Here is a 12,482-nt window from a genome sequence, read left to right on the forward strand (position 1 = left end):
CCCCCCCCGGTCCCGGGCCTCTCCCAGCCCTCCGCGCCGGGACACTCTAGCCGTGCCGCTTCCTTCCCGCCCCGCGGTGCTCGTGTTGGCGCTCCTCCGGGTCTCCTTCCGCCCTCCCGCTCGCGTTTTCCCTTCAGCCCTGGCCCTCCGCGAGTTGTCATTTCCCACGACCCTGGCACTCCGCTCCCGTAGGCTAACTCCCATCCCTCCCGCTCCCTCTGCGGCGGGAAGTTGCCTAAACCCCTCCGACCCTGCGTGGGCTAGGGCTTCCTCGCCCCGCTTTGCCTCCCTGCAGTAGGATTTCCCCAGGCTGGAAGAGGAGGTGGCCCAGCAAGAGCTTGTTGCTGCTGAGCCCCTCTCTGGGTGGAGCAGGGAGTCCCTGTGAGAGCCCCTGCTCCGTTTGGGAAGAGCTGGGTGCGAAGGGTGGCGATCAAAAGGGAGACGGTGACCCCGAGGACATCCTCCTGGTGACAGGTGCTCCCTTCCCAACCTGCCCTTGGCAAGTGCCCAAGAGCATGGAGCTGGCGCGCGGGCTTGCCAGGGCTCCGGCTCGGGTTGGCATTAAGCAGATGGGATGTGGAGTGGTCCCTAGGAGCAGATGCACCGAGTCCCCGTGCGGTGGGACACGAAGCTCCCCTTCTAGCCTGAGACTTGAGGCTGACCTTCGTGATCAGAGAAATGATCTGAATTTTCTTCCTGCCTTACACACACCCCTGCGGGCCCCGAGCCTAGAGAAAAGCTCCAAGGCCCCAGCGTAGGTAAGAGAACTTTTAGTTGTTTAAAGGCAGGAAGACTTGTTGCTGTGCTACAGGCAGTGAGCAGGGCAGATTTTTTTTAAATAAAACTTCAACGATGTAGGTGACTGGTATCTGTTTGAGGTGGATGTTTGGTGTTAAACAGAGGGTTACAGCATCTGTAGCTGAGAACTTGCTTGCTGTCAGAGTAACGTTTGGCATAACGATGTATAATGACCCTGTGCTTGTGAACAGATCTGCAACTACCGGAACAGCAAAATATCGGTTCATCAAATTTAGAGTGGAGAGCACATATTAGATCATCCAGACCATCGATCGATTTCCTGAGGGCAACATTTCTTTTGTTCATTGCTAGGCCTTTTATTAACACTCTGCTGGAGCTCAGTGTTTGTCTGAATTGCATTGTGTCCGACAGCCGTGGTAGATTACGGAGATGCTGGCAATTGGGAAAGGACTGAGACCTGTTGCTCTGTGTGCGTCTGGTTTTTGTACATTGCTAGATTGTTTGCAAGTTGCATAGTCTGCAGATGCTGTGAACTGAGGCAGATGAGGTATGTAAGAAGTAATCAGAAAGGCTTTTAACTTTTAAATATTATTATTTTTTCATTTTTGACAGGACAATTCATTCTTCCAATCATGTATGTAAACATTTCCAAAGCTTTAGAAGAAGATGTTATATGTAAATCCTCATTAATTAAATCTATCTATCAGTCAAAGCCAGGTGAAAATGTAAGGAGAAAAAAAAACCCTCTTTTTTTCCCTTTTTTTTAGGGTATATAAGTTTATATAAATGTACATAAGCCTACTAATATTTAAAGTTATTTCAATTTACAAAATATGTCCTCCTTGCTGTCTATATTTGTTATTAGGGATTTATAATGAAAATTTCATTGAACTTCCATCATCATTGCTCAAACTGAAAACCTTTAAATATGGTGTTATTTTAATAGTAGCATTTTGTATAGCTCCCTATCCATGCTACAAGTTTTTCTTCTAAAGCCAGTTAGAATGGGTGTGTTCAGATACCTAACTCTTTCTTTCAGCTCAGCAAGGTGTTTTTATACTGGTGTGTTGTCTCTGTATCTGGTTGTATTTTTAAAGAATTTTATTCAGAAGAGCAAGTGGAGACAGACCAACCTGTTGTAGAAGTCAGATAATCAAAATCAATGCACGCCCCTGAATTGTCCTGATTCAGTACTAAAAAATGGATTGTTATTTTGCTACCAACATAACAATCTTCTGGTTTACTTTCAGAAGCATTTGGTGTGCTTTGATAGCTTCAAATCTTAGTAATACAGGAAGAAAAAAGTGCTTTGATAGCCAACTTGAAAACACGTGAGCTGTCTTATCTTTGAATATATATCTAGATAATATTTAAATTCTGGTGAAAATTATATCACAAGGTTTATAACTTCTGAATGGTTTCATATTTAAAATGTTTGGTTTCTAATGAGAAAGGCCTTTTCCAGTGGCCAGTCTACTGTACATGAGAAATAAAATATCTTTTGCTTGCATCCAGGAATAAAAATTATAGAATGCATAGAAGCAGCTGTTTCGGGTTTTGTTCTTGTGATCAAAGCTTTTTTTCCCCTCCCTCATTATTTCTGTTATTGGCAAAAGTATGTTCAGCATGGATTTTAAAGTAGTCTTTAAAGACCACCCGTTCCATGCTTATTTATTGTAAAGTGTCACATAGAAATGATATGTCTGTACAGATTTAAGTCAAGTGATTATTGTTCATTGCAGCTGCAATGTCAATTGGATTTATTCATATTTTCCATATATCATCCAGTCGCCTTATATGTCCATCCATGCCTCCTGCACTGTCCTTATCCTCATGAAAGCTTTCAGCAGTGTTAAACAGAAGTATGTATTTGGAGTTATAATTTAGCTGAACCAGGCAAGCTGTAAGTCATACATTGTTTGGAAAATTTTCACTGATCCTGGGTGCTAAAGGGATGAACTCAGTACGTCTCTTCCATAATTTTAGTTGTGTGCTGTGACAATACTTACGTGATTTGAGAAAGCCCTGTGTTTTTTGGATGTAAAAATGGCCATGGCTCATCCTGCTGCTTTGAAATGAGGCAGATATTTTTCACTAATGCAGTGGGTTTAGGATCAGTTCCTGCGTCAGTGTTGTGAGCTCCAGAAAAGAAGAAAACATCTTGTCAAATGAAAATATCAATGTCATATGCATTTTCTTGTGTACCAGTTTCTAGCCAGCTAAGTGCAGAGTGTCAGTTCTTCCCTTGCCGAGCAACTGAATGAGCTGTGGGATTGGTAGATAGTACCAGATTTACTGGAAAGGGCTGGAGCCTGGGATCTTCTCTTTATTCCCTGAGTAGGTGCAGCTTGGACAACCCAAGTAAATTCTTCTCCCTCTACTGCCCTGCTAAAATTTCCCACTGCTGCCTGGAAAGGAACATCTGAAGGGTGAGAAAGAAAATCACTTCTATTGAGTTACTGAGTTCTAGCAGGACATCAACTGGATTTGGGGGAAGCATGAGATTGATGTGGTTAAGAAAGAAATCTTTCCAAGAAAGTCCTGTGTGATGCAAACACAGCTGCAACAATACAGGTTACCTTTTGCAAAATGGAAGTTTGCCGTCTTGCAATCTCCTGAACTTGGCCAAAGTGGTTTCTGTACTTTTTGGCGTACTTGGAAATGGTACTTAAGACCAATTGTCCTCTGCATTATGTTTAAGCATCAGTGACTGGAGGGCTAGATGACCGGCTGTCCGCTGTCCAGTCTATGCAATGTCTGCTCCCGTTGGAATGAATTCCTTTGGAACTATTACACAGCTGGCTGAGTTATGTAGCCCCATATGGTAATCATTCCCAAGTGCTTTACCAATCCATCAGGTAGAATCTAGGTGGCTTTTCAAACCCAGGCTATAGAACTTGGTGGTGACAAACTGAAGTTCCTATGTCTTTAGATGGGTGTGAATATCCCCAGTGTTTCAGAGCTCCACAGACTCTGTAGTCCGGTGTACAGATTCCCTGTATAGATTCATCTGGGACTGCAGCAAGACCTGTGCATTGTGAAGCTCTTTTTAATATATGCATGTACGTGTATGAGGAGGCCACAAATGCCTGAGTCACTTCATGTTTTGTATCAGAGCTCTTACCACCTTTATGGGTTGGTCCCATAGAGATCCAGTTTTTCTTGTCTTTTGCTCCTTTTGCTGACTCCTCTGGTTCTGTCAATACTCTGTCCATTCTTGGTTGATAGCCTGTTGCTTTTAAAAGCAGGGCCTGGCACTTTTCTTCCCTTCTCATTTTGGGATTTTCCATTATGTCAGTTCTTGAACAGGATTGTTGCCTCAGAGCTGCTAAAGGTCAGTGGTTCTGCTTGCTGCTGTGCATGACCATACAGGATGTTACCTCTACTGCAGTCTGGATGAGGCTGTTGGATGGCTGATAGTGCTTTTTTTCAAGATATACAGATATGATTTGTCTTCTGCCATAAAAAGGAAGTTTTAGGTACACTGAAGACTGTAGGCAAGGTTTGTCATGTCAAAGAAAACATCAGTGTAATCATTTAACAAGAGCTGCAAGTGCAAATGAAGAAATAGATTAACATGTGTTATATAGAGAGATATACCCACATGTGTATGAATATACAGGCAGCTTCCTTCATAAAGCTTTCTTTTTACTTTTACTAAAAAAGAAAAGAAAAAAAGAAAAAAAATACTATTAATGTTTAAAATGCCAGCACTTCATATTCTTAGTTCTTAAACCTTACTTCTGCCTAGGATATTATAATGGCATTAACCAGCCTGGGGAGTCCCCTGCTGTATCTTCATTTTTATGCTATTCCTCATACTGTGATACTTGAACGTTGCTGCGTGTAAATGATGTAATTTGAATTTTTTAAAACTAGACTGTCAGTGTCTTGACTTTCCAGTTTGTATTGCAAAGCATTTGTTAGGATGCAATCTAAAATATGCTGTCATGAATTCCTGTTCAGTGCTGTACATGCGTATGAGATTTTGCTCTGTAAATGACAGTTCAGTATCCTTGCATAGTGCAGAGTGATGTGAACAAAATAGAATCAGGCCTTTGCTGAGATTTAATTTCTGTCTTCCCAGCTCCAGAACAAAGTGTAATCTATAGCATTTTGGTTAGCATCAATCTGTTGGCTGAGGAGGATTTATCTGGGTTAGTAGATTCTATCCACAGTGAGGAAACCATTAAGAACTGTACTGAACAGGTAATACTGATACTTTTAGTTCTGAGTCTGTACTGAACAAGCTCCTCTCAATTATCATGGGAGGGCTTATTTTCTGGAAGATGGCAATTTGCCCTTCATGTGAGAGGTAACACCAGTGATTAAAGCACTTATTTCTGCAGTGTTCTTTTCAAGAGCATGAGAGTCAGTTGTCTTGGTCTAAATCAAGTCTTAATGTTCTTTTGCATAAGTCTTCGTAGCTTTTTCTGTTGTGTACAGCTTTCAGTATTTAATCTTCCATTTAGTATTTCAGAGTATCTTCAAATTTAGATAATTTTGGACTTTGGTATTTTTCTGCTCATCAGTCCCTCTCTCCACTTCCAAAACTTCTTAAAGAAAGGTGGACAGGCCTTACCTACTATCTCATCAGTGCTGCTGCTCTCAAGTCAATTGTGGGTGTCCTATAACTACACTCCTCCCATACATGCACACACCTATGAAGGTAAAAAGTTATATTTAGTTATCAAGATGAAAATGAACAATCCCTTGTATATCTTGAGTAGCAGTTAGGACAAAGCTGGGTGGACTATGAAGCAGGTGTCCAAATACTGTAGAAAACCTGGCTTGAAGGAACCGCTGGAGGTTCATCCTTCACCCTCTAGGCACTATGAGTATTTCCTGATGCTAGAATCCAAAAACTGATTTGGACCCACATGTCTATGGAACTGAAAATACTGATAAAGAGAAACAGGCCAGGTTCTCATGGCAAAGCAAATTGCTGAAATTCCTCATCTCAAGTATGATTTAGGCATGTATGGCTATGCTCTTAAAATGACAAAAGGAGTCACATTTATAAAGGAGTGTATTTTCCTTGCTATGTATATGTGATAACTTTTGTACAGGGCATCTGAATGGGTTTTACTGAAATATTTAACTAGCTTAGTAAGGCATAAAATGAAATCTTAGCATAAAACTCTGCTTCAGTAACAATGTATTTCAGATTGTATATGGGAAGGTCGTAGAGCTGATTTCTTCTGGTTTTTGAAGCAATGGAACATACTGATTTATTGTTCTTTCGGCTTATTTTTTTAATTAAGAATTTTAAGTTATTAGGCATTGAAGTGTACAGATTTTTATGTTGGTTCAAAACTAAAAATCAACATTTCTGTTTAGAGGATAATCGATGCCTTAGAAGAAGAAAAGCAGTTCCTGACCATGTCAATCACAGATTACCTGAAGGACTACCAAGAACTACTGCAGGTGAAAGCAGGCCTTATCCTTGAAATTGAAACTTACAGGTAAGAATTGCAGTCACACTCAATTGTCTAATCAGAGGAGAATTTTAATCCCTTTTTATAGATATGGGAGCCCCATACATCATATTTCCAGCATTTAAAATACACACAGCTACTTTTAGAGTCTCAGATCAAGACTCCTTGTATGTATTGCGGTTTGTTAAATAGTGTGAATGGACCCCTCATGCCAGTTTTTAGCTCACTGTTGGCTTGTTCTGTGACATGGGTCACCATGCCATTCTGTGCTTTACTGTGCTGTCTGTGAAAGGAAGATAACGCTCCTTCAGAAAGCTGCTAATACATGTGGAGTTGTCCGAGATCTCTGGGAAAACTCTAAGAACAGTAAGATACTGCTATTCATTAGTAATACTGATAAGAATTACTAGTGGGCAAAGATGACTGGAATTTGATCACTCGAGCAAAAGTATCTCTGGTAGTAATTCATTCTATTCCTCCATCCCCAGAACAACACATTAGAGAAGCCAATATAATCCATAGGAATCCTATTAACTTTATACAAATACAGTGATATGTAAGAAACCTTCTTAGTCCTGGTCAAGTTGGTATCAAATTGATGTGAATTGTTAACGCAATATTTGATTACAAGGTGAAAAGCCAGTATCCCTAAATTGCAATCAATAAAACATGAGGTAGTGTAGTTGCCATCTGTCAACTTATATGGCATGTTTCATTGTTTAAATATGTGTCCACCTGCAGCACTGATATAAGTAGTGAGTTTCCCATTCTTGTTTCAGTTGTAGGATAGTGGGAAGATAACAGAAAAGTCTGTTTGATTAAATCCTGGCTTTCTCCATCCTTGATTTGTTATGGAAACATGTTTGCATCAGGTGTGACATATCAGCAAACATCTCTGCTAGTGAATCTTCAGTACTGTATATCTCTCTAGCTACTTAGCAGCTGTGGGGTTGAAAAGCCAGAGTAATTCTCCTGTCTGGAGAATCATGATGTGTCAGTTGGCACATGGCATAAAAGCTACTCAGAAGGGAAAAAAACCTAAACCAACCAAAAGCTATGAACTGGAGGAAGATACTACCTTATTTTAAAGGTAATGTTTTTTTCTACAACTAGCACAATATTTTCAATAAATTTAATTGAGATACTGATCTTCAGAGAAGTGCCGTCTTATTGAGCAAGGTAATAATTTGCAGAAATTTAATGTCAGCCTATTTTTGTATTCTTTTTAAGGAGTATGCCTCCGTCATTAGTTTGTCTATATGGTGTGCATTATTCATATTCAACCTGTGTAAACAGACAGTGGTATTACCAGTTATATATGATATATGCTTCTGTGTCCTGAAGTGTTAACACTACGTTCTAAGCGTGTAACATTGCTATGAACCAATAAGCATCTAAGTCTGGATAAAGATGGTACAAGCTGAATTATGGGTGAAATGTGTAGACTAAAGCAATTCACTGATAAAAATGAAATTTAATTGCAGTTGCATAACTGAAAATATGAGGAGCTTGAAAGAGTAACTTCTGAGTAGCTTGATTACAGACTAGTGAGCAAAGGATGTCTGTAGTCCATCAAAGAGCAAAACCAGTAGTCCATCTAAGAGCAAAAATGGTCTGTTCAAGACGCCTTGAGTATTGTATGCTATGAGGTACAGACCAAGGCTGGCTTCTAGACAAGATGAAATCACAAGCAGTATGTGGGACAAGTACTTTGCGGTCAACTGGTTAGCAACAGTACCTGGATGTTTGTTGGTGGAGTGGGATCTCAGTGATCCTTGGAAAGCCAGTAGTGTCTGGAGCATTACTAGTAGCAGAGAAACCATGGAAATGGTAGCCAGTTGTGATCCTTATCTGTGTGTGTTAATTCTGTTAACTTTGCTAAAACATATGATTCTTCTAAATGTAATCCTAGCTCTGATGTTGACTTTTACTGTTGTCACTTAAACTTTCTCCCTCGGTTTATTCATCTGCAAAATGGGATTAGCACGTTCACAATAACAGAATTATCAGAATTGTTTTCATCCAGAAGTAGGAATGACAATGCCCAGTGGACACGCTCTTAGTTAATAAGTGAACCATCAGTGCTTCTGCTCTGTGAAACCTTGTAAGCCCATTTAATTCTGGAACTTCTCCAGAGGTCATATCACTGATTATCTGAGCATTATTGGTTTGCCTAAGGATTCCCTGCCCTCATTAATGAAAGGAGGCCAATTCAGCATCGCCTGCAGCATGTGTTTGCTGCCCAGTTAAGAAGCTCCTTAGCCAGTAGGGTTTCTTCATCTGATTGTAGTGAACGCAACTTGTATCATCGATTGCGTTGGCAAGGCAGACTTCAGTGGACAAATGAGCATCTACCTACTGAAAAAGATCTACAGATGAAAGCAGAGAAATGGGCCTTGCTACAGATCAGAAAACATGCTATCTAATGCCTGCAAACAAAATTCTTCTAAAATATCAGTAGCTGGAAAGTGATTTGATTTTTTTTAACATTTATACATTTTTACCTATTCCTCTTTTCTTATTATTCACCCTTCACTTAAGAAAATAATGCCTTTCCTACTGTATGCCTTTATCAACACTGCTGTGGGAGGGAATCAATATGGATCCAGTTAGTAAGCTGTCTAGTAAAAGAATTCAGGCCTGCTCATCTGTGTACTTTTTCAAATCCTGTTCCTTGCCCAGGTCTTTTTATCTGTGACAACCAGGGCATGTGAAGCCAGCTTGTTTGTTTTCATGAAGGATGTTGGCATATGCTCTTGCTTATGCGTATTGGAAACAAAAGGCACCTATTCATACTTGGTTCAACATCCTGAACTTTCCATTGAGAAATTTCCATGAGGGCCTTGGCACGTCCTCTCCCCCTGCCATTATAGGTTAAGGGTGTGGTATCTAGTCTACTTTTTCTAGCTTTCTTTGTATCTCCCACCCTGTATTTTCTCTTTGTTTTACAACTTCTACAGGTCCTGTTTTAAAGCCAGTTCTTTCCGTTAGTCAACATTGCTCCTGGACTGGCAAGAAGGATCATTGTTGCAAGGAACACCCTTCCCGAAGGACCAAGGGTACTTCCTCTCCAATTCTGCTCACTCTTCCTGCGCTGGGAGCTGAGGCTCACTCAGGAAGTGAAATATAAGTCTTATGTGGCTTTATGAAGTTACACTCATGGAAATCTTCATTCGCAATCCTTTTTCACCGGTGAAGTAAATACTTATCACATGTCTTGCAGTTTTGTTGTGTGTTCTTGGAATCCTGCAAAACTGCAACTACTTAGACTATGCTTAAGTTCTATTTCCAGAGAGAAGTGGTGAATTATTCACTGTGTAAGACTCTTAATTTTAAAAGGAGATAGGAAATGTGCCTAGGATCAGATTCACTATCAAGCCTTTCTCTTCAGCTATCAGAAGCTGCTTCTCTTCAAATAGCAGAGGCTGCCCAGAGCGTCCACCATAGGTTAAGTAGTTTTTCTCTCCTCTCTAAAATAAGTTGTTGCTGAAGGGTAAAACATTTTCCTTTGAAATCCTAGTTCATGGAAATGTTCTCTTCTAGGTTACCACCCTGCATCTTTAAGCAGTGGAGGCTACAAAGCTTCCCCCTCTCCCTTTCTTTTTTTGTCATGGTCATTGTCAGGATCTGTTAATACACTTGCCAGGCATACTTTACAATCCTCCTTCGGTTGGTTTCCTACATCAATATTTCTGACACTTTCCATGCCTTCCTCTCAAGAAATCATCAGCAGCATTAAGGCCTCCTCAGCTGCTCACCGCAGCTTTTTCAGTCAGTTTCATTATTTCCTGTTCATAACTTATACCATCCAATATGTCCTATTCCTGTATTTGTTTCATTTTGAGAACATTCTGAGTTTTCTACACCCAGGGGATTTAACATGCAGTCAGTTACCTGCTGTTCTTCACACAGTGCTTGTCCTCCCATCCCGTGATGGAAAAAAAATGTGGAGTGGCCTTTACCCCTAAAAATTCTTCTTCCAGTCCACTTCCTGGAGAGGTTTTGGTTTTTTGTAACTTCTTGCCAAATACCAAGGATACAGAGGATGAATTTTTACAGCCTGCTGGCTAACTGCCCCATCTGAGATTTTGGGTTTCTGTAGTTGAAACAAAGTCATTGCCGTTGTGAATGGCCATGATAACATTTGCACTGCATCCTTTTGTTTTTGGTAACTTTTCTCTCCCCACCCCAACCAGTTTATCTCATCCACCTACTTACATGGACTAGTTATTTCTGTTGTTATCCAGCACACTGCAGGTCTTCAGGCTGACTAGCATGTCGCTGCTAACTTTAGATAAATGACATTAATAATGAAATGAGTTAAAGGTGCAGTTGGAATATTTTCTGGCAACACTTAAACTAAGTGTTAACACAATGTGTATATGTCATTTGGGACCTGATTTCCAGGAAGTAGCTGACATGGTTATTTTTTAGAAGTGCTGCTTGGAGGAATGTTTTTTGTTATTACTGTGAATACTTAAGAGTTCATATAGTTGAGATTAACACCCTGTTCTTCAGGCAGTTTAAGTTTAAAAGCAGTCCTCACCATGAAGAGGTTATAGTTTAAATTATTAGTATTACGAAAGCATGTAAAGGAACAGAGAAGCAAAATGACGTGCATAAACTGAAGCTATGGTGGAGCTGAGGAACATAACCTGAGTTTGCTGACTTCCAAGCCAGTGCTCAGGACATTACACTACAGTTTCTCATGCTAGTTTATTAAGCCGAAGTCAGTTTAACATTTTCTTGTTTATCTGATAAGCTTGAGGACCTACATACTATGAACTGTATACAGTAAAACACTGATTCACTGTCCCGTTTTATAGAGGTTTCATGAAGCTTTGCCTTTTCATTTTCGAATACAACATATTTTCAGTAGTAATATTTCAGATCCAGTTTTCTGTGTGCTGTTGCCCTTTGCCATATACAGTTACCTCTTGGAACTTATTTTTAGTGACTTCATACGTTGCTGCAGCAACTGAACAACTGTTGTTTTAACAGCAGCCAGAAATCCTTAAGTCAAACTACCCACATTCCTAGTTTCCTTCGTCATGGTTAACACTTTCATTGCCAGCTCCTTGATATCTCTCTGCAACATCACCGCCAGCTTCTCTAGCACGTGTCTATCTGAGCAATTTGTTTGGCACTCACTAGCTCTGTCAGCTCAGATGTTTGGTCTTGGGAACATTCTCTGTATGTGTTGAAGTCATCTAATTCCTACAAAGCCTCTCTTAACACAGAGGAAGACAAATTGCTTTTACTTTGTTTTTTTGATTAACAAAGAAGTAAAGGTATCCATCTGAGCCTGTTTTAAGGGGGAAAATGACCTGTAAATATGTTAGGTAATACTAACCTGGCTTTTCTTCTGAATCTAGGCAAATCCATGATTGCAAAGAAAACCTTACTAATGGTATTTTGCTGATGTAGCATTGTCCTACCGAATCTAGAGGCAGTCAGAAACCAAAAGAAGCATAAAATGTCCACAATGATCAGTCATGTGAAGTGTGAAATCTACAGGTGACATTTAAAATGCCTGCTTTGTTAGTTTTCACAGAAATGCCCAGCAAATGTGTTTATACCACAACCCTAAACTGCTTTCAGCTCCCGCCCCCAGAAGTCAGAAGCCTTGGCTATCGTAATCCTCCAGCCTTACTCTTGACAACTTTCATGTTGCAGCTGTATGTTATCAGTGCAAAACATCTGGCATTTCCAAAACTGGAAATGATGAAGCAGATATCTCACTAGTAGAAGTGAATATAAAACCACCAAAGTTACTGTACTGATGATAGCATTCTGTCGCATATTGAAAAAACCTGCCATAGAAATTTCTAGGCTGTTGCACCAGAATGCTGCAGTTGAGCACTTTTTTGGGGGATAACATAGCTTGTTGCCCGGCAAAAGCAGAAAAGGGACAAACTGTTTTTTTTTTTTTTTTTTTCTTTTTTTTGAAAAATGGCTGGACATATTTTATGTCAGACAGTACAAGCATGTGGACAGCAGGAGGGAAGGAAAGCACACAAAGATTTCCAGAGAATTTATCAGGAATTCTGAGACTCGGTCTTACTGGATAACCATCTCTAAAACTTCTAGAACTGAATAAGATCACCCTAGTATCTACTTTTTGTATTTGGTATATGGAAGAAGCCAACAATTTTATTTTTTTTAGAGCAGCTGAGTAATTCTAGAGAATGCATTTAGTTGCCCCCCCTGCCGCACTGCACGCCTCCCCCCCCCCCCCCCCCCCCCCCCCCGGCCGGTCCCCCCCTCGCTCACATGCTTCTAGCC

The 12,482-nt window shown here is 40.4% G+C and overlaps 1 protein-coding gene across 1 annotated transcript in view; it reads left to right on the forward strand.

Moving 5' to 3' along the window:
• SYNM (synemin, intermediate filament protein) overlaps positions 1–12,482 on the forward strand; it is a 23,017-nt gene that overhangs the window by 914 nt on the left and 9,621 nt on the right. Inside the window, exon 2 of the mRNA XM_010572028.1 lies at positions 6,100–6,224. Within this exon, the coding sequence (XP_010570330.1) occupies positions 6,100–6,224 (125 nt within the window). The remainder of the gene's footprint in view (positions 1–6,099; positions 6,225–12,482) is intronic.

This window comes from Haliaeetus leucocephalus, unplaced genomic scaffold (genome assembly GCF_000737465.1).
Source record: "Haliaeetus leucocephalus isolate CR32 unplaced genomic scaffold, Haliaeetus_leucocephalus-4.0 Scaffold339, whole genome shotgun sequence".
Taxonomy (NCBI): Eukaryota; Metazoa; Chordata; class Aves; order Accipitriformes; family Accipitridae; genus Haliaeetus; species Haliaeetus leucocephalus.